Raw genomic sequence first — 27,584 nt, 5'->3', positions numbered from 1 at the left:
AGGAGTCTGCACGCAATAAAAGGAATGGAAATCCCAGTCAAGGAAGCAGAGCCATTCATTGCTAGAATTCTTATCAGAAAATTTGATCGGCAGGGTCTGCAGCAGCATGAAATTTCCTCTAATAAGACAAAGGAAATTCAGACGCTAGAGGATGTAATACAATTCCTGGAAAGACATTTACAAACAATCCAGGCGTCAAGACCGAGAAGCTACAAAGAAATTCCAAAGATTATGAGTACGACGGTAGACAATGCATGCAAGTATTGTAAAATACCAGGTTACAACATACTGAATTCAAAAAGATAGAGCCAGAAGAAAGGAAGGATCTCGTCTAATCTGAACGTATATGTTTCAGATGCTTAAACCACAAATTCTCAATTTACCAGCCGTGCCAAGAGACCTGTGAGAAATGCAATGAAAACCATCACGAATTACTGTATTTTGTAAATTAAACTGAAACGACAATGACGACTAGATCAGCAAACACTACATTACTGGCCACAGCTCAAATTTAAGTACAGTCAAACACAGGAGAATGGATCATCTTTCGGGCACTATTGGACCAAGGATCGCAAATCACAGTTATTACCGAGGAAGTAGCGCAAAAACTTAAGTTAACGAAACGAAAAAGGCTAACAGAAATATATGGACTAGAATTTTACAATGTAACACACATTTTTAACATTGATAATCATTGGAATTATAGTTATAGGTATAATATATGTAATAAAAAAATGTAAAACAGATAAGCAAAAAATTAAAATATTTCGGGTTACCAACGACAACTACTAATAAACAACATAATAGATAAGAAATAACTCCGTCACATAATACTAATTTACTCAATGAGAAGAAATGAGTAAAGAATATTATAACACAATAGTGATCTCTATCCTTTAGTACATAAGATAACCTATAAAACCCCACACAAACCGAATAAACGACTCAGTTCTTAAACAAACGCGTGAGTGTTTCTACTTAGGGATTGGCAAGCGTGCTTACATACTAGTTCTGACGTTGCAACTAACATCGCGACAAAGTTCAAGTACAGATTTGCATGCACTTACTTATTTATTTGTATATTGTATATTTTATTGTATATTGTATAAAATCTAAACATTTATGTATGTACATTGTTTAAATATTAATTAATATTATTAACTTTTTATCACTTACACTAGGCAACAGCCAAAAAATTACAAGAACAAAAGCTACTTTTTTGGATAGATTTGGGACCCCAAACGACGAAAAACTTTTCTTTTTTTAAATACCATGTTCATTTATGAACAGCAGCCCACTATGGGCGATTATTCGATTTAGAAAGCGACTTGAGATTTTTTGTGTACGTTAGTTAGACTAAATTAAAATTAAAATTTGTTGGGAAATTGGACCACTTCCTCCCAAATCGGCTCTTAGCAAAAAATTCGACATATTGTCAATAACTCTAAAAGTGTAGCTATGCACGTATGTGTTTTTTTGTTGATTATGTGCAAACACATAAAAATTATAGCTATTCTTATTTTGAATAGATTTCAATATAACTATCGTGACGACAGGGAGTTTGGAAAATTTGCTATGACTGTCCGATCAGATCGAGTTATATACTGATCGAAAGGTTTATTCTTAACTTACAAAACGGCAAAAAACTTTTTCTAACTCACCTGGGTCTTGAGATACGGGGTGTAATTGGGAGGGGAAACATTTTAATGATTACAGCTAATGGGGCCTTTTGGTTATATTTTATATTTTTTAAATATGCGTTGATTGATACCTCGATCACCCAAATCCGACAACTAGTTCAAAAGATAATTTAATTAGAAATTTTTAGTGGACTTCTCAAATTGAGATGAAAAGTCAGTTTGTTTGTTTGTCTGTTTTTATAAAAGCGCTAAAAGCGATCTAATGATGGGGATTTACTTCCCTTCAAATATCTAGAAATATTTGTTGTACGACTTTTTGAAAAAACTGCTAGCTTAACGGGAAAACGCTAAATCCCGGTAAAATTGAAAACTCAACAGTTTCCAAACCATAAAAGCTACAGATGTGTTGTATATATTCTTGGAAAGGTGTGTTTGGCTTTAGGCGAACCCTTAAACTTTTCTTTTCTTAAGTACTCAGGTAACATTTTACAAATGAAATAAGGTTTTTTAGCTTACAGTTTGGCGATTTCTGACAACACGGCTCTAACGAATTTTATTAAATTTATGTATGTTGTAGAACGTAAAATGGTTCGTTTTTTTTTTTTTGTATATAACTCATAAATTTTGGCTGATAGATATTACCTGTTTACTGAATATACACATTTCTCTATCGGTCGAAAATCATGTTTTGGTACGAAAAACTTTTTGGATTTATGAGATATCGCAAGAAAACTGATACAAACAAGTAAAATGCATGACTTGGTTTATATCCTGACCAAAGTTGGTTTAAATCGGACCACTATATCATATAGCTGTCATAGGACCGATCGGGTCAAAATTGGGTTTTAGTATGAACAACTTTTTTTTATGATATATTTTAACCAATTTGATAGAATATGCATTTAAGTTAGTTTAATGTATCCTGATCAAAGTTGGTTCAATTCGGACCAGTATATCATATAGCTGTCATAGGACCGGTCGGTCCAATATTAAGGCTATAAATATAAAAAAAAACTACTACACGAGGTAAAAGTCTAGTGATGAAAGCCATTTCTAGCCCCAAACTTTCTGATATCCAATTTTGAAATATGAAGCTAGAGACTTGAAATTTTTGGTGTGCGTTAGTAAAAATATAAATTAATAATAATAAAAGAAAAAAAAATTGGCATTCGGCAATTTTTATGTACAAAGAAGCTCACCCTTTTTGGGCACAGTGCACAATGCCAATTTTAGTTTTTATTTTTACTAATTTATATTTCATTTCAAATTTTTATATTTAACTGAATTTTGTTCGTCACAAAATTGGATATCAGAAATTTTGGGGCTAGAAATTGCTTTCGTCACTTGTGTAGAGTTTTTTTTTGTTTTTTAAATTTAATCGAAGAAGACATGCCATCTCTTTCTCACTTTGTGTAAACAACCCAGCTCTTCTTCTTACTGAAGACATTCACATATACTACAAACACTTCAAAAGTTGCCACCTAATGAAAAATAGAAGTGCTGCATTAACTTATTTTAATTTACACTTAACTCTTCACTGCATAAATACAATTTTGTCAACTTAAACTAATATTTTTTTATGTTCATTTTATATAAAAAAAACGCCATCAAAAAAGAGATTTTATAGACATTTTGTATATTTAAAAATCATGAATCAAAACCTTTGTAATTTATAGCCTATTTCCACAACCACTCACATTTGGCTCATTTCGTCACATTTGAATGTGGCTCATTTTTTGCTTTCCACGACCAAATGTGCAACTTTCAAATCATTTGTCATTCGACCGAAATAAATCAGCTGTTCGGTGTTTGTTTACATATTGAATGCAAATCATAAAGTTAAAACCATGGAAAAAAATAATAATAAAATGAACAAAGCTAAACTTTGGACGACTTGGCAGGCATTGACGTCGAATGTGGACCATATGGAGCATATGGATGATGAGGTCTAAGCGGAAATGGCAGAATTCTTAAATTAAATTGTGCTGCCACCTGCCATAAAGCCAACTATTCCATAGTGTCCATCTGTACGGGAGTTTGTAAGTATATATTAGTGATATCGTTGTCCGGCACAATATTATAACTATAATTGATATACTATAGGAACTTCATGGAAATTTTTGGGAGTGCGACGTGCCTAACAACTCGGATGCATTCTTTAAGGAGAATTTCCGAGTGGAAAGGAATACATTCCTGATATTGACCGAGTGATTGAAGGGATTGGCTAAACAAGACACGGTAATGCGGAAGGCCATTCCTTTAGAAAAGCGAATTGCCATAGCACTGTACACTCTGGGGTCATCGTCAGAGTATCGCGCTGTGGGCAGACTATTAGGCGTTTTGGATTCGATGGTATGTAAAATTCTTCAAGAATTTTGCTTTGAAGTACATCGTGTTCTTGTACCCGAATATCTGCCAAAAGACTTCATGACCCAAGAAAAACTAGAGGAGTGTGTGCAAGGCTTTGAAGCGCTTGGATTTCCGCAATGTTTCGGTGCAATTGGTAAGGTTGTTTCCTTTTTATTAAGTTTTTATTAAAACAAATTTTTTATAGATGGAAGCCACAGCTGAAGCTGCAGACTATTATAATTATAAAGGATGGTACTCAACCATACTTTTCGCTTTGGTGGATTTTCGGTAGAGTACAATTTAAGTAGTCTTGAACCAATATTCTAATTGTATATTTTTCTCTAGATATAGATTTATTTCTGTGCATGTGGGTGCCCCAGGTCGATGCCATGATTCCCATGTGTTTGAAACCACCAGTTTAAAAAGGATGCTGGATTGCACAACGCTGTTTGCAGATAACTCACAGCGCATCGGCGGAGTCGACGTTCCTGTGGTGCTTCTTGCGAAATCTGCTTTCAAATTGTCGACGAAGATTTTGAAGCCATACCCCTTCAACACAACGGAAGACGAGGAAAGGAAGTCTTTTAATTATGTTCTGTCCAGATCGAGGAGATAGGTAGAAAATGCCTTCGACAATCACATTGACAAGGTCCCGCATATTATTTATACATGTTGCTTTCTACATAATTTTTTGAATTGTCACAACAGTGACATATCTAAAAATTGGGGGGCTCCAATGTGCGTACTCAACCTGAGAGTTCGAGTACAGCCTATGATTTCGACATTTCTGCAGAAAACATTAGAAAAGCCCTTGCCAGACATATACATAACAAATAAAAAAATATAAAAATTATTTACAAAAAATTTTTTTATTGATTTGAATTGTTCAAATGTTTTTCCAAGAGCTCCAGACACTTCTCCTTCTCATTCCGCTCGGAGCCGAGGCGCAACATCTCTCTTGTTCGCTTTTCATTGGCCTCGATGGTGGCAGCGAGCATGGCCGACTCGTACGCAGCCATCTCCGTCTGGGGGTTAAATTTTGTCCTATGTCTCTTTGCAGGTGGCCAATCGCTACCATTGGACTCCGAAATTCTGCTGTCCACTGGTCTCTTACTCCTGACGGAGGAGCTTGTAGCCTCAGAGTCGTTGTTTGGCTCTATTGGCGACAGCACACTAGAGGTAGACAGCAGTATATCGGAGTCCAAGGGTGGCGATGGCTCCTAACTTGAAGCCCGTTCTCGAGCCACCATGTTAACAAAGTTTTCCCAACTTTCATCATTGTCGACTGAAAAACAATTTCGATTAGTAAACAACATAACATATAATCATAAATTTCAGCTTACCTGCAGTATCCAGTACACAATGTGTGAAGTGGACCGACTTTACAGCTCCCAAAATGCGGTGCACCTTGTCAAGATGTTGCCATTTAGAGGGTGCACCTCCAGATGACCATTTTTTATTTCATCCCTATGGTATACAAAAAAAAACATAAATATGTTAAAAATATTTTGTGTGGAAATATGAACTCTCTTGTATTTTCTGGTGAGATTGTCCACCTTCGTCCGAATCTCCTTCCAAGTGACGCTGAAGTCTGCTTTCAAAAATTTTTCAGTTACTTTGGGCAAACCTCAGCGCACTGAAATTCTCCTTCCACAGCTCCAAGAGAATGACTGCTCCACTGTGTGTCTGGTTTCCCTTGCTTGCTCATCTGAAAAAAAACATTTTAAAATATATTTTGAAATTACAATTGGCGCAAATTTTATACTCACAGTTCTATTCGACAAAACAGCTGACTATAGTGATGATTGTTTCATTTTACACGTGCTCATCGATAAACATCGCGTGTTCGATAAAGAAATACTGGCAAAAAATCGGCTCATTCATTATGAATGAGCCAAAATGATCATTCGGATTTTGTAGTGAAATGAAGTCCAATGTCGTGGAAATAGGCTATTAAAATTTGTTTATACAGAAAGTTATAAAATTGAATGACCTTTCCAAAACAGTCACATTTTTTATGCATTACAAGCTTTATGTTATTGAGCTTGATCAAATCTCCGGACAAACTGATGGAGATTTAAAAATCATCTTGAACTAAGGTCTGTGTCACCTAAAATCTCCTTAAGTTGATTTTTGGTTGGTTTCAATCTGCGTCACCCCTAAATAAGACCGTTAAATATAGTTCGGGTGCCTGTACCAACGCTTCTACCACGTCACTTAACAGCACGTTTGGCATTTGCTGAAAAATATAAATTTTGCACCGAAGAATTCCGCAATGTTATATTTTCGGATGACAAAAAGTGGAATCTGGATGGCACTGATGGGTGTCAAAAGTATTGGCGCTGTTTAAGACAGCCCACTATGGACGATTTTTTGATTTGGGCGGCGTCAACTCTAAATATGAAGCTAGAGACTTGTGAACGTTAGTAAGACAAAAATATAATTAAAAAATTTTCTTTCTGGAAATTGGACCACTCCCTCACTTGGCTCTGGGCAAAAAATTCGACATATTCAGGGGTGCCAGAAATCTCTGGAGATTTAGACTAGATGCAGATCTATCAAAACAAACCGTAGGTGACAAAAAGCTTTGAGAGACTTTTCGGCTACAAAGAGTTGCTACCGTTCACCAAATAAAATGTACTAAACAGTATTCTTATTTTTGTCTTTGTTTTTAAAGTCGATCCCAAAGTGTTAGTATTATATTTGGTCAGTGGGAAAATAACAATATTTTTGTGAATAATCGCTTGTAAATTAAAACAAAAATATTCAATTATTTTGCCCGCAAAAAAAGGTAAGTTGTGTGACAGCCCTGCGATCATGTCAGCTGCTTAGTCTCTTATTTGATTGATTGTGAATGGCAAAATGATTTGCTTAAATTTGTAAAGTGCTTAAGTAAGGAAAGAATATTCAAAAAAAGCCTCTTGCTAGATTGCTGGCCATTGTTTTCTTGCGGAGGGAACAGTTGGCCAAGGAAAGGATCGATCGCAGGTTTCTTCGAAGCGCATCGGATCAACTGGCGAGTGCTAACAGCACGTATGCGTTTTTATGTTGATAATGTACAAACACAGAAAAACTATAGCTATTCTTATTTTGAACAGATTTCGATATAACTACCGTATCGACAAGGACACATTTATGATGATTTTTAATTTAATCCAAGGAGACATGCCATCTCTTTCTCACTTTGTGTAAACAACCCAGCTCTTCTTCTTACTGAAGACATTCACACATACTACAAACACTGCAAAAGTGCTGCATTAACTTATTTTAATTTACACTAAACTCTTCACTGCTTACAGCTGCAATTTTAACAATTTAAACTAATATTTTTTTAAGTTTATCTATCTATATGTATTAAGTTGTTTGTCCAACTGTCTGACTTAGCATTGTACAGGCCAAACGCTGTGACGTACGACCTTGAAACTTGGCCACAATATTCTTAAGATAATTTCATCGGAAGATAAGGCTGCGTTTTTAAAAATTCGAGGGGCAAATGCCTTAAATTAAAGTTCAAATTTTTAATGTATTTTCTGTTTACATGTGTTTGTAGTGTAGTAGAGTTTGGTCAGGCGCGGCATACAGTGACAAAGTGGTGCAGAGGATGGTGTGTTAGATTCAGAAGCAGAAGCTCCGGGCTCGAATCTCGCTTGATCATGGCTTTTTTAAAATCAATTTGACAAAACAAAGACATGCATTTATTTAATTAACATATAGCAGTGTTTGGTCAGCTGACGAGTTTAGTACTTAAGTAGTGCAGAGGATGGTATGTAAGACCCAGGTGCAGGGAGGCGCGGGCTCATTTCCCACACCAGGCAGGAATTTTATTTTGGGGTTAATGGATACCATAGGCAGATCAAGTTTGTTTTTTATTTTTGAATCGGACCACTATATCAGATAGCTGCCATAGGAACGGTACATCGAAAATGATGTTTTAGTATGAAAAAGTTTTTTGTTTGTTGAGATATTAGAACCAAACTGATAGAATATGCATCTGGGATGGTATTATATATCCTGATCAAATTTGGCTAAAATCGGTCCACTATATCATATAGCTGCAATAGAGACGCTCAATCGAAAGTTAAGTCTTAGTATAAAGTTTTTTGTTTTTTTAAGACATCCTAACCAAACTGATGGAATATGCATTAATGTTGGTTTTGTACATTCTGACCAGATTTGGTTCAAATCGGTTCCATATATCATATAGCTGCCATTGGAACAATTGGTCGAAAATCAACTTTTATGATAGAGTACCTGGGCTCAGGGTATCCTATCGCTCGACAGTAGCCGCACCTCACCGCGAGCGAAGCGCGCCGGTTCTTAAGACATGTCAACAAAACTCACAGATTGTGTATTTGAGATAGCCTGTTACACCCTGACCAGATTTGGTGAACATAGGGTTACTATAGCAGAGAGAGAGTGTTCTTTGTTTGAGTGAATCAGACGTGTTTTATTTGGCTCGTATATTTTCACCTGTTTCTGTGAAGTATAGCACACCGTTTTTATATTTTTTGATCTAAAATTGTGCATAAGTGAAAAAGCTATCGACTTGCCCTGTAAGTTGTAATCATTTGTGCATTGTGGTCCTAATATAAAGCATTTTTTTTTGCTAAACTTAGTTTTGCAGTTCCCCTTAAATAATTACATTCTTGTGCCTGTGTTTGTTTGTGTATTTACACCTGGCTCACATAAGTTTGTTGTTATTGTAAGCACAGCGATTGTTTTTGTTTACATCTCCTTATCTCAGTTTCGGCGCTTCGCACATCTTAATACATTTGTTTGTGTGTGTGTTCGTTGTTGCATTTCGTTTTTGTTTAGCAGCGCGCTCTCACAAGCAAATTGTTTTTGTGTTTTGCTCTCTTGTTAAGAGCTCCTTTTGAGTGCCCCCCGCTTAATTTACGTGCGCAGTTTCTGAAACTCGAGCATTTGCTGTGTGTTTGTTGTTTTGTTTTTTTTTTTTTGGTGTCATAAATGATTTGCGCGCAGCGTCAAAAGTTGTTGTTGTAGCCGGAGTACTGGGAGCAGTGAGAGCAAGGGCTTGCTTACCGCTGGTGTAAACTACTAAAGTTTTTTCTACAGAAGATCTTTGACTGCTCTACGGCTCTCTACACTCTACCAAAATAATCCTATTGTGTAAACAAAATATTCAATAAATAAATTTGTTTATTAAGTTTAGTTTTATACATATGCTTAAACGGAAAATACATATTTATTAAATTATGTCACCATTGGGTGATAGGCGACGCAGTGATTTAACGTCGAGTACGACATTTTTTTTTTGTAGCTTCTTTTGTTTCCTGTGACTCGTTTTAACAGTTACCGTCTCGTGTCTCAAACACTTTTTAATGGCAGATTGTCATAAAAATACGTTAATTACAAAAGCCAATTGGAGTAAATAATAAAGATGAATCAGCAATAAATAAAAGGAAATAAAGCCATTCACTGCTAATGGAAATGCACTACGGCAATATGCATATTAAAAAGAAGCTACTTTTTTATAGACTAGACTTAATTCATGACATCTTTCTTTACTTCAACAGCTTTAATTGGCTGAATCTCCTTAACCTTCTTGTGCCGTTCCTCCTCATTGCCATTCGCAATCGATAAAGCAGGCAATTCAACTCGAACCTCTTTCTCAAATTCCAACGGGTCCTCATTTTGATCATTATGTTGATGTTTATCCGACCGACTCTGTGCGCTAGGTGACTGTGGTTGCTCAATGGCAGTTAGTATGGACTGCAACAAACCCTGTGACAGAATTTCCTCATGATTGGCACCCTGTTCAACATGGGCTGCACCGTTTCCATCATTGCCAGTTGCTCTGTTTAATAAACTGCTAAACTGAACTTCAAAGTTCTGAATTGGTTTGTCAACACCTGAGCCCAGATTTATACTCTGCGATTTCTGAGCCGAAATTACATTTAATCCATTCAAATCCGGTAACTGCTGTGGATCTGTATCACCTGGCAGCGCGGTTACTGCCGATTTCTGTGAGGCATATCCGGAGTGGTCAAAATCAAAATTATTTCCCGAAGGCGGAGGTCCATAGCTGTCAGCGGGGATGCTGAGAAACTGTGTGTGCTGCTCAGCCACTGGGATGCTTTGCGCAATGGCATTATATGAACCATCGGATGCCGCAGTGACGCTGCCAAATGTTTGTTGCTGCTGCTGAATTTGGTAGCCATTGTTATTGACAAAATTGGGTCCATGGCCACAGTCGTGCACTATAACCGTCTTGGGGGAAGGAGGAGGACCATTCACCACAAATGGTTGTTGATTAAACCTCGATTCTTTCTGTACTAAAGGAAGTCCCTGTGAATATACATATTGTTGTGCATACTGAGAGGCACTGTAACTGTTCTCTGAGTGTTGATGCTGCTGTTGATGGAAAAATGTTGGTGGGGGCAAGTACTGCTGCTTTGTCGGTGGTTGCAGTGGCGCGGGTTGGTAATGTGATTGAGGCAGCGGGACGGGTACATGCTTTTGGGGTTTGAAAGCTAGTCTTAATTGCGACTGCGGCAGTTGCTGTTGAACAATGACCTGCGGTGAGAGTGCCTGATTAAATGGTGCGCCATATAAAACTTGTGGTGGTGCAGGGGGTACATTTAAAGCAATTTCATGAGCAGCCGGAGGAATGTAAGTAGGAGGCTGCTGCTGGGGTTTTACACCAAATAGGTCCAAGTGGTGCACGGTAGCCCCAATGGACTCCAACAAGCCAGTTGGGACTGGCGAACGGTAGGCTACCGGCGTATTGGGATGGCTAGCACCATGTTGAGGCAAAGGCTGTGGATTGCCTGAGGCAGAATCGAACTGTATGTTTATATTTGAGTGTGAATGTGCCTGACCGTTGCTGCTGGTTAAAGTTGCACGCTGTGGCGGTAGAGCTCCATACTGAGGTATAGGTGCAGGTGATAATGGCAGAGCAACACCTGAACCACCAACTAAGGTTTGGTATTTATGGGCATGTACAGCCCCAGGTGCAAATGAATCTGCTGGCGGCTTGGAATAGGAGTCATCAATGGAACCAATGGAGAGCTAAACAAGAGATAAGAAATCAAAACCATGTAATAAAAGAATTTACTCTTGAGTGGAGACTTTACTCCTACCTGTAAAGCGTCAGATTCAATGTTATTCAAATGTGCATCGCCTCCTGTACCAGTGATCACGTTACTAGCATCTTTTTGAAGAGCCACCGCTACTAGTTGTTCATCGGAAAGACCGTCAATAATGCCACCCTCTTCGGTGGTACTACTTACACTGTATTTGGTGCCAAAATTCTGACTTTCACTGTTGCCCTTTATGGGGCCCTGTTGGACGTTGCTGTAACCATCTTGCGTTTCGATGCGGTTCTCTTCAAAATAAGCGCCGACAGGTGCAGGTATGGGCTTCCACCCATCGCAAGCTGTGTGAAAAGGTACTTGTGAACTACTGTGAGTGTGTCCAGAGGCATCGATCAGGATTTGAGCTTGCTTGACGGGGCCACCTGTTGCGCCTCCCGGTAGCAGCTGACCACCAGGCCCAGTAAATATAATAGTCTGCGTGGGTACGCGATTGTTGCTTGCGGACTGTGGTCGAGGCAGACTAATAGGAAGTGGAGGTGGTTCATAATTTGCTGGTGTTTCATACACTGGCTTAGGCGGCAGATTCAATGGGCCGGATGCGGGTGGACCATAAGACGTGGATGGTTGATTGGCTGGCTTAAACAGTGGAGCTGGATGCGGGGGAGGTAATGGCTGTGTTGTTGCTGAAGAAATGTGGAAGTGTGGTTTTGGAGGTGGAGGTCCGTAGCGTTGAGCCGAATGGTGCTGCAGTTTTAAAGTTGGTGGAGGACCATATTGAAGACTTGGTTGTTTCGGCGGTCCGTATTGTTGTGGAGGTTGCAGTGGTGGACCATACTTTGTTGGAGTTGGTCCGTAAACTGATTTTGATGACGGTGAGCCATACTGTGTTGCGGGCTTGTGATGTATATGGGGTGGGCCATAAAATGGCTTGGGAACCCCAAAGTGCGTCTTAATCTGTTCATGTAAGCCACTTGACGAAGATGATCCTCCACCAACTCCCAAAAAGTTTAGCTTCGGCGGTCCATACTTTAGCGCAGGTGGACCATACTCTTGAAAGGGTATCTGTTGTGGCACCCCGTACTCACGATGCGGTGTGTGATGTTTTGGTGGACCGTACTGTAATATTAGACTCGGTGGTTGACCGTAGCTGTCAGAGCCTGACTTGCCGATAAGTACTGCCGGAGAAGCGCAAAAGCAGAAAGTAGTAACAATTGTCAGGTGTATCAGCTTCTGAAGTAAAATATTTAGAAAAGGAGAAAAAAGAAATATAATTTATTCAATTTTGTTTTGATATTGGAGAATAATACACTGCGCATCATCAGGTTAGCGCCCCCCCTTACACTCACACTCAAAGCTAAATATTATCTGAACCATTTGTGCTATAGCCCTAAAATTGTTATCCATTTGACTCCTAACAATTCTTCTTAAAATAAAACGAAAATGGCTTCTGTAAGACTTCAGATATTTTTTTAATAATTAATTTACGAAAATGGTACAAAATTAATGTAAAGAAAAATTGGTCATCAAGATAGCGCCACCTGCGATAATTTCCATTTATTTAAATTTTTGAGCAGCAATGATGCGTTTAACCACTGGTATGTTATATTTTAATAGTTTTTAAGTAAAATTAGTAATGCGTGGTCCTGCCTTTGTTTGCAATTACTTCAAAAATTCGATTGGGAATTGAATTGTAAAGTTGTTTAATGTAATTTAATGATATCGTGGACCAAGCGTGTTTGATGCCTTCGATTAACTCGGTTTTATTACTATATTGTTTTCCGGACTCGTACACTTTTCTGGCCAACCATCCCCAGACGTCCTCGATAATATTGAGGTCGGGGGAGTATGGTGGCCAATCGAGGAGATCAACTTTTTGGTCATGTATCCATGATTTCACAGATCGGGCAGTGTGGATTGGAGCATTATCATGTTGGAAATGCCACTGTAGATTATGGAACACATTTTGGAAATGCGGAAAAGCCGTTTTTAGAACGCTGTTATAGTTCTGCGCGTTCATGCGCGATGTTAAAAACTGCAGCTCGCAGGTGCCAAAGTACGATATGGCTCCCCACACCATTACTCCACCCACCCGGCTGTGCAAGCGGTCCAAGTAATGCTCCTCTTTGCGTAGGTCATGAAAATAATAGTTATATCCATCGGGACCTTCCAAATTGAATTTCTTTTCATCAGAAAAGACAACGTGTTGCCACTGGGTAGACCAAGTCATGTGAGCGCGAGCAAAATTTAGGCGCATTTCTTTTCGAAGCATATTAAGTGGTGGTTTTTTTTTTAATTTTAGTCGTTGTAGGTGTGCTGCTTTCTTAATAACTCGTTGCACCGTTGATAAGCTTGCCTTAACACCCGTTTTTTCCTTGATCTTCGAAGAAGAGTCGTGCGAATTTGAAGCTTGTCTCAGTATTGCTCTCCTGTCTGCTTGGGAAACCACTTGATTGTTGCCGCCTTTGAAGTTTTTTCCATAGTTTTCCTTATTTTTAAGAAAATTGGCAATAGTTTTTCTGTGTCTTCCTGTTTTTTCAGCAATTTTATGAAAGGATAGCCCAGAATCATAGTATGCTTCAATTTTTGATTTTTCTTCCAAAGATAAAACAGTTCCTCTTCCCATGTTGTGCGTTTATTTGTGGATAATTACTTGCTTGAAACTCACAAAAAATTTGGTAACTGTGATTGCCGAAACATTCGAGATAATTAACATTGAATTTGCAGGCGCTAACCTGATGACGCAAAATAAATGCAAGCTTTTTCGTAGAAAATAAAACAAAATAGAATATAAAATATAACGGTTGTTCCAAAGAGCTTTTTTTTCTTGTAAAAGCGACCACATATAATTATTGCGAAAACAAAATAAAAACTACGAAGTTGAGTGCAATAGGAATGAAGAAAAATGCAAAAACAAATGAGTGGAAGGGGGGGCGCTAACCTGATGACGCGCAGTGTATATTTCAAAATAATTCGAAAAAGATACAATCTAGTGCAGGCACAGAGTGCAATGAATCTCACGGACAATCACTGTGCTTTCTAAAACATGACACGCTCCCTTCCGCCCCGCATATCGCAGACACAAAACTCATAGTTTTAAAGAAAGAACGAATTTGTTGGTGGTCAAAATTCTCTTAATTTTTATGTCTTCTGCTTTGAATTCGCCAAACCTATCAAAAACCTTTTCAATTGAATCAAAATAAGCAGGCCATTTTTGGTAGACTTTCGGGAAATTAAATAATTTTGATATTTGTACTTTTATTAGAAACCGTAAAATTTTACATATAACTAGCAACTAAATTATCTATTAAATGCAATTTATTTTGTCATAATCGACCAATTGGTTGTAAAGATTTGGCCTATTTACTTTGATGAAAGTGGCGAACCTATTCAGTTGAGCAGCAGTGTATATACTTTACAGGGTCTGCCACGCCTCCCACTGTCCGTTACGAAATTTTTTTTTTTAAACAGACTTCATGGACCCTGTATGTATTTTTGAGCACGGGGCTTTAAAAAAAAACTTTATGGGGTAAAAGTCTAGTGACCAACGCTTTCCATGCTTAAAAATTTTTCATATGCAATTTTTGAAGAACGACATTAAATTTAAACCAAGGCTGTAACCTTCAAAGTTTGTTTAAGGTTCAGTTCAGCGGTTGGAACCATAGAGTAAGACAACGGTTCGTTTCTTGGTTTATCCCACAAAAAAAAACCTCTAAACGAGGTAAAAGTCTAGTGACGAAAGCAATTTCTAGCCCCAAATATAAAAAATAAAAATGTTAATAAAAATATAAATGAATACAAAATAAACACTTAAGTGGCATTCGGCACTGCGCAAAAAGAAATTTTTATATTCTTTTTGCGCAAAGTGCAAAAATTTTTAACTTTTACCTCGTATATAGGTTTTTTTTGTGTGTAAAACTTACACCCTAATCATTATTTTTGAACCAAAAAAATAAAAATAAACAATCATTATTTTTGATAAAGCTAGATAAAAAAATATTGAACTTTTACTTTTGGGGCAAAAGTGTTCTGTTAGCAAGCTGTTAAAGTCAGCTGATTATGTGTCACACGTTTTGTGAGAAAATTGCAGAAAAAATGTCAAAAGTTTCGAAAATATCGTGTTTTTCTGATCAAATTTGTGTATTTTTGTGTTCAGAATGGAAGAGGAACCACATCACCACAACATCAACCACTAAGATAAATGCAAAAAATTTAAACATAGTTTTGTTTTATATTATGTTGTTTTTGATAAAAATATATTGTATTTAAAAAATTAAGTTTAAACCTAAGTTTAAGTTTGGTAACTTAAAAAAATATGACAAGTCGACTAAATCGGTTAATGGCAGCTTTATACAATGGTCCAAATTATTTGAAACTTGGTAGGTAATTTTTAAAACGCAAAATATGTGTACATACCAAATTTCAAATCAATAGCTTCATAAATAGAGTTTATGCCAAAAATAATAAGCGGAAAAAACCATAAAGCATAGCAAGAATAAGTCGCTACTGTTTTTGTTTCCCGCAATATCTGTTAGAGTGTGTGTATGTTTGATAAAGTTTCATATGGCATTTATTGGGGGTTATTTAAAAAACAAATTAGTCATTAGTCATTGTGAAATATCAGCCCTGCATTTAAAACTAGGGGGCTCGCTCGCTTTGCCCGCGGTGCTACAGTCGAGCATACTCGACTGTCGGAGACCCCGTACTTACTATGGCAAAAGCTAAGAAGGGAAAAATTTAAAAACATTTAGATTACTTGACTGTATAAGACCAATTAAATGAATATTCTATCAGTTTGGTTACGATGTCTCATAAAACAAAAAAGTTGTTCATACACAAACTTAATTTTCGCCCGATCGGTCCTGTGGCAGCTATATGATATGGTTGTCCGATCGAAGAAACGAGACAAACTTGATCTGCCTGCAATGCAGAGGAACCTTCGTACCAAGTTTGGTACCTCTAACTTTAATAGTCTCTGAGATAATGTGGATATGCAATTTTCCTTGTCGATTTTTAGCCGTTAAATGTGGCGTAGTCAAATTCTGAAAAAAACTTGATCTGCTTGCAATATAGAGGAATCTACATGCCAAGTTTAGCTCTTTTAGTCTCTGAGATCTAGGTGTTCATACAGACGTCAGGACAGCAGGACAGAAAACAAATGCGATATCGGCTCGGCTATTGATGCTGATCAAGAATAAATAAACTTTATAGGGTCTCCCACGACTTCTTCTGCCGACTCCCAATCTTAATAGACCCCTGTACTTTTTTTAAGTACGGGGTCTACAAAGCTAATTAGAACAGCAAACGCTGAGACGAGACACACCGACTGAAATGGTCCATGAATTACGTAAATACAGTATGAATAAATTGAGTACAACTGCCACTTTCTCCAATTATGAAAACAGTTATGTAATAGACAATCTATGGTCAATCAGTCATTTAGAGACCACTCGATGGTCAGTTGGCTCTGCTTGCATCGAATATAATCAGATAAGTCTACACCAATAACAGCAACAAGTATTTAAATGTCATAAGCGCCCAAAGTCACCGAAAGCAAAATAAAGAAGAAAACCAAATATAAATAAATATCACGTTCAAGATAAAACTTTCACTTCCCGTTAGCCAAGACAAAACTTACGTAGCCAGCAACATCAGCGGCTTTGCCAACTACCAACATCTTGTTCATGAAGATGAGTAGGTGTCACAAATGCAGGTGGTGAAATTACGGGGCATATAATGAAATGTAAAAGAAATTGCAACCAATGAAATGTACCAGCTAAGAGAAAGATAGCGAGCTAAGGTCAGGGGAAATGTTGGGTGAAGTGTGCGCTAACCTTCAGTACTGTCTATCAAACATATGACATATCAACATACACTTACATATTAACGTAGTTACGCGTGTGAAGTTACCTGCAAGTGAGTGACTTACAATTGTTGTTTCTCTTCTACAGTAAGATTTGCATTAGAAATTGGTACATTTGTTTACAGTATATATAGAATAACAGATATTAAAAAAAAATATATATATATATTTATATAATATGTGACCGTCTGGGCAGGTCTGTAGCCATATTTTTGCGTCACAATCACAACTTTTGTTCGATTTATGTATGTGTATTAGGGTGGAGTGAATTTCACTTTTTTTTCGATTTTCGTAGGTCATCAGTCAAAAATTTCTAAAAATCTGACATAACTGTAAATTAATCCCAAAAGATAATGATTTTAACTGTAAAGATCGCTGGGAAAATATCAAACTTACAGATTTTTCAAAAATACCAAAATTGGTAAAAAGCCGTTACATTTGAGGCGGGCACGTTCTTTTGGAATGTGTCGAATGTACGAAGCAAGCACGTTATTTTTGTCAAATTTTATAATATGGGCGTGTGGAAACCACAAAAAGTTGTTAAATACCGTAAAACTATATTAGGTACAAGTACCTGCCATAAAATTGTGGAGTACAAGTGCCGGTCATAAAAAAAAGATTGGTTATTTTACAATTATTTCTTTTAGTAAAGAGTTCAAAGTGAAAACCATTGATTTGAAAAGTTAATTATTGAACTTTCCTAAATACGGAATCAGGCACCTGTTTACCAAAATTAGGTTTCTAGGTCTTACGTCAAGTAGAATATTTGCATTTTTTCAAAGGAATTTTATAAATTGAACCGTGCGGACGAGCGTTTAAGAGTGTATTTATGTGAATCCAACGTGTTTTAAAAATAATTATTTTCTGAGTTTTTATAATTTGGAATCGAAACTAATCTACATTAAAAAAAAACATTAAGTTAAATTCAATTTATGAAACGTCATAACCGTAAAAATGCCAAAAACTCGGAAAGCTTTGCGTTGCCCTAAAGTTGGTGATCCGCTTAAGCTAGGAGAAAATATGCTGCCAACGTTTTGTGATATTATAAGATATTATTTGTGGAAAAGGAACGATATGCTTGAGATTAATAATGAAGAAGACCCCGCAGTAAAAGATATTTTTAAAACTATTGCTGTAGTCGTAAGAAAAATATGGGATGGGCAAAGATGCTCTACTTTGCCACCGATAAGTAGAAGACAAGTTGTCGCAAAGTTGATTTTGCAATAAGTACAAAAGCTGAAAAAACTACGTGGGAACATCAGGCTTTCTACGAAGATTCTTCTAAAAAGTTGTTTGACATCTCAGCATGTAAGTGTACAACGCAGCTTATATGTAAATGCGCTACGAAAGTACCGGCTATAGAGAAAAAATTTTTATTGGACCAAGGAAGTGATCGAAATATATATTGGTAATGTGGATAAAACGATAACGAAATCTCTTCAGCGCAATAAATCCAGGAAACGAAGGCACGGTGAGTTTGTAAGGAATAAAAAGAATTTTAGTACTTCGTTTTCTAACCAACAGATAATTTGGCCATCTGGGAGTACCACCTGTGAATCCTCGGAGTCGGAAGCATCTTCGAATGAGTATTGGGCTTAGGCAGATAAATCTCATAACAAAAATCAACAAATAAGATACGCTATGCAAACCTCGTGTGATAGAACAGAACTTTCTGATCGATCTGTAGCTTTCGTCGTAAACGCTGCAATGGTTGACTTGAAACGAAATGTTTCCTTACCATTCTCAAGACAGCTTGTGACAGAGGCTTTCTTATCTGTTTGTGGACCAGAAGCTAGGGATGGATTTATTCGTGCCCAGATAAGAGCCAGGCAAATGATTCCACATTTCGAAACCAAAGCTCAGTATTTCCAACCTTGATATATGAAATTCTATAATTTAGTATAATTTCGTTACATAATAAAATTGATATATGCAAAAAATAACAAACAAAGATTTTATTCTCTGTGTATCACACTTGCGAGCTGACGGATTTTTACCGATTTTTGCAGTCCCTAAATACTTCTGAAAAAATACAAATATTCTACTTGACGTAAGACCTAAAAACCTAATTTTGGTAAACAGGTGCCTGATTCCGTATTATGGAAAGTTCAATCATAAACTTTTGGCAGCTGAGATCATAAATCTATGGTTTCCGTTGAACTCTTTACTGAAAGAAATTATTGTAAAATAGCCCCTCTATTTTTTATGACCGGTACTTGTACTCCACAATTTTATGGCATGTACTTGTACCTAATAACGTTTTACGGTATTTAACAACCTTTTCTGGTTTCCACACGCCCATATTATAAAATTTAGTAACCCAAAAAATTCATTCAAAAATTTAAAATAACGTGCCTCCTTCATACATTCTACACATTCCAAAGGAACGTGCCCGCTTCAAATGTGAAAAGTGAAATTCACTCCACCCTAATGTATATACTATGTAACTCATTAGCATAGCCTCAAAATCTTTGTTATTGATGCTACACATATTAACAAGGCAACATAAACAACTACCACGAAAACAACAAACTCGTCAAAAACAACAGCAGATCAAATAAATGAGCTGCAAACAAACAAAACATAAAGTCAAGCGTCGAACTTTCACTCTCGTTGGGTAAACGATAATTTCGTTGGAAGATCGCTATAACGAGGAAAGCAGGCGAACAAAAAATCAGAACGCTCTAGACGAGATGCAGTCCTTGTTCAGTCCTTATATACTCAAACAGAGTTTCGAGCAAGCGCTTATAAAAATATATATCACTATTTGTGCCAAAACTCAACTCTTCTGCTAATGTAATAAGATTTTGTTTTCTTTCGATTTTCTCAATTTTTTCGCAAAAGGGGCAACGCATCGATAAATATAAATATGAGTATCTAAAATCTCTGCCGACAAATATAGAACTGTTTTTTGTGCCCAACAGAAATATCAAGCACCATTTGCAAAAATGACGCAAGCGACAAAAATAAATCTTAGGCTTCGCGCACACTTTAGCTGAAAACGGAGCTGAAAGCTGAGAGAAAAAAATTAAACACACTGCACTCATGCAAGTGCACATATTGAAGCGTTCAGCTCAGCTCGGTTTTATGAACCAAACATGTTTGATTTTATCATCTCGGCTTTCAGCTCCGTTTTCAGCTATAGTGTGCGCGATTATTAATAAATAAATAATCTTAATAATCGTGTGTCGCTTACATCATTAGTTAGTTTTGCCAATTTAGCTATTTCCCCGCTTGATCTAGAGGGTTGCAATTGGTAAATTCGGAATAAATTGTAAAGTAGCGGCTAGCGGGAATTATAGCTATTTTCCAAGCAGTGAATCACTAAGTAAATAACCTATAGAGAAGTCATTTCACACAACGAAAATGCCCCCAGACATTGCGTCCACCGGTGAAATTTTTCATGGAACTTGAAAAAGAACCGGTTCTTTTGTTGTATGAAATGACTTCTCTATAGGTTATTTGCTTAGTGGTGGAATCAACCAATATTGAAGAGATTCTGTTCCAATAAAAAATACCACAAGCTTTTGGGAGAAAGTGTCCAACTACGTGGATGCAACTGGAAATAAAAGATTTTCGGAGCTGGCATCATTTGCGCTAAGCCTTTTATTTTATGTTTAAACTAAACTTCGAAATAATAGGGCTGCTCAAACATTAAACTCAATTTTTACACGAGCTAGTCTTTCATATAGTTCGTTCGTTCAGTGAATAGATCCCATTTAGTTCGTGCAAAGATTAAATCCGTATAGTTCGTTCAGAGAAAAGATCCCATAAAGTTCGTTCAGTGGATAGATCTCAACTGAGTTGGTTGAGGGGACGCAGAGGTTTCACCATTGTATAGATATGGGTTTTAAGAAAGTTTCTATTTGTTTATAACAAATTACTATATGAAACAGAATTTAATTTATGCTTTAATTTTTATTTCGTTATCAAAAATTTTACTGATTTTTGATAAAATTATGAAATTCGTATTTATTTAATGAAAACCATAAATTGACTTTAATTTAGTTCAAATTTTAATATATATTATCAACAGTGTGTCTCTAGCGAGATGTAATGGGATTCGAATCAACCAACGAAATGTTTTGGGATCTATTCACTGAACGATTTGTTTTGAGATCTTATTCACTGAACGATTTGTTTTGCGATCTATTCACTGAACTAAATGACATACAATCTAGGATTTAGTTCGTTCGTTCACTTTAGGGATTAGTTCAATAGATCTTAGTTTAATGGCTATTTCTAGCTTTTTTTCAAAGGCTAGTTTAGCTTTTTAATGACCCGAAGAGTTGGCAACTTTGACCATAATTGACAGGCCAATATCTCCGTATAAACAATCAATAAACAATCAAAGATTAATATTTTGGGTGCAGAGGCTGTTGGTATTTATGAACACATTTGCATAACAAAGACAATATACGAAAAAGGTCGCTTGCGTAATTTTAGCAAATAAGGCTCGATATTTAGTATCTGCTATATTTTTCTAGAGGGTAATATAAGTTCGTTTAAAAGTGTGTAACGAATAAAAGTAAGGTGTGGTAAGCCCAACAAAATAGAGTAAATAAATTCTTCTTAGTATGACAAGCTGGGGCTGGAATATGCTTTCGTCACTAGACTTTTACGTCGTGTATAGGTTTTCTCTGTGTAATATCGGAAATTTTTTTAATTGACTTTGCTTTAGACATTTTAACTATATCAATAATGCAGGCAGATAGAAAAATATGTAAATTAACTTGTTAAATTTCTTTCATATTAAAAAAAAAAATCGTCGAAACACAAAACTAAACGGTCTGGTAATACTAGTTATTTGTGCAACTCAAAGCTGTCAGCTACACTCTCAAGCTCTGGCTGCTACGCCTGCCTTGTTGCTGGTTCCCTCTCTTTATACTTATTAAAATATAAATATACAGTTAATAGGCTATATCTTCTAAGCCCCATAGCCAAAAGTTATGTTCCATATACCAAACAAGGGGGCTCCATGCCCCTGCTCGCTTACCCCGGCTCGCTTCTCTCGCAGTGAGGTGCGGCTACAGTCGAGCACGCTTGACAGTAGGATACACTGAGCCCAGGTACTCTTTTATAAAAGTTGATTTTCGACCAATTGTTCCTATGGCAGCTATATGATATATGAAACCGACTTTAACCAAATCTGGTCGGAATGTTAGGATGTTTTAAAAAAACAAAAAACTTTTTCATACTAAAACTTGATTTTCTACCAATCGGTCCTATGACAGCTATGTGATATAGTCGACCGATTTAAACGAGCTTCAGCCAGGATGGACAAAACCATGTTAAATGCATATTCCATCAGTTTGATTAAGATATCTCAAGAAACAAACAACCTTTTCTTACTAAGACTTAATTTTCGATTGTGCGTCTCTATTGCGCTATATGATATAGTGGATCGATTTTAACCAAACTTGGTCAGGATGTATATTACCAGCCTAGATGCATATTTTATCAGTTTGGTTTTGATATCTAAACAAATAAAAAACGTTTGCCATACTAAAACTTCATTTTCAATGTATCGTTCTCATGGCAGCCGTTTGATATAGTTAACCGATTTTAACCTAATTTGGCCAGGATGTATAAACCAGCCCAGATGCATATTCTATCAGTTTGGTTCTGATATCTCAACAAACAGAAAACTTTTTCATACTAAAACATAATTTTGGATATATCGTTCCTATGACAGCTGTGTGATATAGTTAACCGATTTTAACAAAATTTGGTCAGGGTGTAAAATACCTGCCCAGATGCATATTCTATCAGTTTGGCTCTGACATCTCAACAAACAAAAAACTTTTTCATACTAAAACTTAGTTTTCGATGTATCGTTCCTATGGCAGCTATATGATATAGTGGTCCGATTCAAAAATAAAAACAAACTTGATCTGCCTAAGGTATCCATGAACCTACATGCAAGGTTCGAAGTCTCTAGCTTTTATGGTCTCTGAGATCGATGCGTTCAAACAGACGAACAGAGAGACGGACAAGTCTCAATCGACTCGGCTGTTGATCCGGATCAAGAATATATATACTTTAGGGGTCTGCCACGCCCCCTTCTGCCTGATAGAAACATTCTGCCAAACACAACATACCCTTTTTTTTTTTACCAATTTTTAATGGGCTCAGGGTATAAAAACGGAAAATTTTACGTCTTATAATATATTGCAATTTAACCAAAACCGTTAGAGCCATTTTGTCACAAATAGCCAAATGTAAGCCTATAAACCTTATTTCACCAGTAAAATGTTACCTGAGTACTTTAGCTAAAAAGTTTAAAGGTTCGCCTAAAAGTCCTTAAAACTACCTACTACTTAAAAAAATTTATTTATCGTTTGAACCAGTTATCGGATTTGGGTGAATTGGGTATCAATCGACGCGTATTTTAAATTAGAATAAAAATAATTTTAGCCAAAAGACCCCAACAACGCCACAAGCTACAATCATTGAAATTTTTGCCCTCCCACTTACACCCCCGAATCTCATGACCCAGGTGATTAAGAAAAAGTTTTAGTATGCCATTTTGTAAGTTTGGACTAAGCCTTTAGATCGGTATATAACTCTATCTGATCGGACAGTCATAGCAAATTTTCCAAATTAGCTGTATATATTGATCCCACAAAAAAACCTCTATACGAGGTAAAAGTCTAGCGACGAAAGCAATTTCTAGCCCCAAAATTTCTGATATCCAATTTTGTGACGAACAAAATTGAGTTTAATCTAAAAATTTTAAATAAAAATAAAGATACGTCTAAAAGCCCTCAAAAACACCTTTCCAATGATATATAGAACATATCTGTAGCTTCTATGGTTTGGAAACTTTTGAGGTTTCAACTTTAGCGGTATTTAGCGTTTTCCCGCTAAACTAGCGGTTTTTTCAAAAAGTCGTAGAACAAACATTTCTAGATTTTCGAAAAGGAATAAATCCCCATCATTACATTTAAGCTTCTTTAGCGCTTTGATGCAAACAGACAAACAAACTGACTTTTTATTTCATTTTGAGAAGTCCAGTAAAATTTTCAAATTTATTTATCTTTTGAACCAGCTATCGGAAAAATACAAAATTTTACCAAAAGGCTCCAACAGCCCCATTAGCTGCAATCATTTAAATTTTTCCCTCCCACTTACACCCACGTATCTCATGACCCAGGTTGATTAGAAAAAGTTTTAGTATGCCACATTTGTTTAAATTTACATTAACAATGAGAATTTCAATACAATGGTACAATACATGTATATTTGATTAATTAACATTGACATTGAGAATTTCAGACCAATAATACAATTAATTTATATTGTTGGTAGTGAAAAAATTAGATCTAAATTTTATTCTTAATAGTTTTCAAGAAACTCTTGATTAAATAAATCATTGGCACCATTGCGCCAACGGAGAAAAAAAGAGCCAGTTTTGGGGCAAAAACTCCAAGTGTGGCAACCGTGATTATAATTGCCAAACCAATATCTCCGTTAATATATACAATTAAAATTTAATATTTTGTGTGCAGATGCTGTTGGTATATATAAACACATTTGCATAAGGAAACATATTTATACAAACAGGGCTGGATATATTTACAATATTTTCTATGTGTGATATTCATCAAAAAAACAATAGTTAATTTTTTAAATAACAAACATTAATATGCAGCCACTATACATATTTCATATTCAATTACATCAAAAGTCAATTAAAACCAAAGAAAATGTTTTCATTGCCAACGCCCGATACTATAAGTAGCACACTAACACATTGACATTTTTTTGCTCTCTCTTCCTGGACAGTTCAGCTTAAGACGTTTTTGCAATTTGAGGTACCTTAGAAATGAGCACACTCGTAAAAGCTGCTTTTTTTAATGGAGGTTATTATTTTTATAAGCTGACGCTTTGTAATCCTTTCAGTTGGTTTAAAAGAAGCAGGTTCTCTTTGTACGAATAGGTACTCTTAAAGTAAGATAGGCAGAATTGGAACTTTACCATGGTAACAGCTCTAAAATAATTTTCGAACAAGCAGGAAATTTACTGCCCACTAATGCTTCGGGGAAAAGTTAACAAACTTTAAGCTAGTGAAAGATTTTATGCGTTAATTCACAAGATTTTTGAATCTAGCAATCACACTTAAAAAAAATAGAAACACTTTTATTTTATCACGGAAACGCGACAAATTTTAAGAAATATATAAAAAACTTTATCGCCGATTAGACATAATATTGCACGGGCACGAATCGACAAAATCTTGGTAACGGGTCGAACGGATCGGCGTCCGCTACTTGTCACTCTCGAATAGAAAATGCTGCTGCTAAGATGATAACGCCAGCTCATATAGGTAACAGCCAACGCAGTCGTCGGGTGAGTAGCTACCTCAATAAAAACGAATGACCGAAACCGAAAGTTAAGAAATTTTTTAAACGTAAAAAAAAAGTTAATAAACAAAGACTGATGACGACTGACTCGGCACCACCTGATCAGTGAAGGGACCACCTTTAAAGAATAAGCAAAGTGTGGAGAGAGCCAGAGAGTCTTTCGTACCCAACCAGTTTTGCAACAATTTCTCAGACTGCTTGTTACATGCTGAATCCAATTTGATGGCAACTTTAACTTCAGTACTCACGAGACTACACAGGTCCCATAATAAATTGTAACACGTATTTTTACATATGTGCATTTCCACAGCCCCCTTACGTTACATTCGTACGGCAAAATGGGTCAAAAAAACATGAAAAAGATAAAAATTTTATAAAATGTCTATATAGCTGAGTATTCAGTTGGACTATATTTAATAAAAAAGATTAAAACAATCGGCCTTTTTGATCAAAAGATATAGTAAAAAAAAAAAATGCGATGACGTTACGTTACAGCAATGGAAGTTGGTAATGAGTTGGGGTTGAAAAACGAAAAACTCTGCGAAATGGGCAAGACTTTTTGCATAAAACTTTTTTAATATCATTTTAAATAATGTAAGTTAATTTTGCAAGATTTTGAATTTAAAAATCTTTTCCCACTTAATTTAAGATAGCTTAACGTTTCTCTAGCATTTTATAGCAAATTAATTTATGCCGTAATTTATATATATTAAGCTTTTTAGTAATTAACAAACTATTAAGTCAGAATTAAAGTGTTTTCTTTGTATGTTGATTAGATTCTTGGTGATGAAAGACGGATTGTATCAAATAAACGTTATAATACTACATACACTTCATTTTGAAAGACAATTTTTGAGAGAACGGTCAAAAATAAACAAAACCTCAATTTATAAAATAAATTTATATAATTTATAACTAAGAAACTTGAATATGTCTCTATAAAAAATTTAAAGATTTGAATTTTGTATAAATTTTAAGATTTTGGACTCGATGTCTATATTAAACAAAAAAATTAAGTCACGTTGCACACTTTTAAAATTAAATTATAAATTAATTATCTATTTTATGACCCAATAGCTAATTAAAAAAAAACTTTGTCGTACTAAACCCTGTTTAAGATTTCACGCAGTTGAGATCACCAGCGAAGATGTAAAGAGATTTAAAGCTATTTCGATAACGTGACGTTACATAGAAATATCAATAAAAAAATCAAAATTTTACCTTTGTTTAAAATTTTTTTTTCCCATTAGCATTTTTTCTCGTTAGTTCTTGTTTTAATAAAACTGTTTGCGATAAGAGTTAACCTACATTATTATTTTTAGAAAATTTAACTTTAAAGAGAAGATGCTCTTAGAAATGAACAACGCTGAACAAAACACGATTCTCGTCAAAGCATCTAGGAAACGACCTGTACTCCTTAATTTAATAAAATTTAAATATTTCTATATTTTAAAAAAAGTTAAAAAAAAAATGTTTGGATGACTTTTATTTTTTTGGTCCTGGTGGACCTTTCCGGGTCTAATTACATCAACGGATCTCAGCCATTGCACTATAGCCTATTTCAGGAAATTTGGTTTGAAAAATCTTTAAAATTTGACCCCGGTAAATATATATATTTTTAAAAAAAAATTATGACAACAAAATTAAAAAAAGGCGTGGCATAAGAACGGCGTAAATTAGCGGTCAATCGCAAATAATCCTTTTTATCAAAATTTAAAATGTATCAAAAAATGTAAAAAAAATTTTTCAAATAAAACTTACTTTTTTTAGTTTTTTTTTGTTTTAAGAAAATTATAAATCTCTTTAAAAAAAAAATAAAGTAAAAAAAAAACTTTTATTTTGATATTGCTCAATAAGTTCGTTTTAGCGTTAAGTTACGCCCTTTTTCATGCCACACCTACTTTAATTTTGTGGTCTGAATTTTCTTTCAAGCGTTTACAAAATATATTTTAAACTAAAAAAAAAAAATGTATTCAAATTTTTTAATAATATTTTTTTGTTTCGTTAGTCAGTTAACAGAAACAAATCAGCTTATAACCAAACCATGCATCGAAATAACGATATTCTGATTAAAAGTGGCCTTACAATTTTCTTTTTTCTCATTTAGTAATTTTTTAAAGTTACCTAAACTTTGAAAAGCTCTACACTCCAAAAAAATTGTACTAAAAATTTCAAACTTTCTGTATAAATGACTAGAACCAAACACATCAACATGTTTGCCAAACGGAACATTGTGAAAATTAATTTTTGCCACGTCCTTTCCTGAAGTAGGCCATAATGCATTGCCCCAGGGCACTAAGGCCCGATATTG

General features: G+C 35.7%; 1 protein-coding gene and 1 long non-coding RNA gene across 4 annotated transcripts; one reads left to right on the top strand and one right to left on the bottom strand.

Annotated features, from left to right (window-relative positions):
* The first annotated feature begins 3,754 nt into the window (after window positions 1-3,754).
* Window positions 3,755-4,842, top strand: LOC117794186. Of its 2 annotated transcripts, XR_004618379.1 has the most exons (4): window positions 3,755-3,992; window positions 4,063-4,143; window positions 4,195-4,277; window positions 4,335-4,842. It is a non-coding gene; the product is annotated as an uncharacterized LOC117794186 (long non-coding RNA). The 2 variants fall into 2 exon arrangements; XR_004618378.1 differs by having other exon boundaries at window positions 3,755-4,143.
* A 4,289-nt stretch (window positions 4,843-9,131) lies between these two features.
* On the bottom strand, window positions 9,132-25,038 carry LOC117794180 (trithorax group protein osa). 2 transcript variants are annotated; one of them, XM_034634697.1, is made up of 3 exons: window positions 24,888-25,038; window positions 11,093-12,277; window positions 9,132-11,021 (listed from the first exon to the last, which is right to left on the bottom strand). In XM_034634697.1, exons 1-3 carry the CDS (start codon window positions 24,888-24,890, stop codon window positions 9,495-9,497), a joined length of 2,715 nt encoding a protein of 904 aa, XP_034490588.1. In that variant the 5' UTR covers window positions 24,891-25,038; the 3' UTR covers window positions 9,132-9,494. The 2 variants fall into 2 exon arrangements, with proteins under 2 accessions (XP_034490588.1, XP_034490589.1); XM_034634698.1 differs by having other exon boundaries at window positions 11,093-12,274.
* Window positions 25,039-27,584: the final 2,546 nt, after the last annotated feature.

The sequence above is a fragment of the Drosophila innubila genome, chromosome X, assembly GCF_004354385.1.
Source record: "Drosophila innubila isolate TH190305 chromosome X, UK_Dinn_1.0, whole genome shotgun sequence".
NCBI lineage: Eukaryota > Metazoa > Arthropoda > Insecta > Diptera > Drosophilidae > Drosophila > Drosophila innubila.
This window is presented reverse-complemented; position numbering and strand designations above follow the sequence as displayed.

What these genes read in the sequence shown, in the direction of transcription:
- LOC117794180 (XM_034634697.1), bottom strand. An exon ending in TTGAATCTGACGCTTTACAG is followed by an intron (nt 11,022 to 11,092) that starts GTAGGAGTAAAG and finishes TCTCTTGTTTAG; the next exon opens with CTCTCCATTGGTTCCATTGA.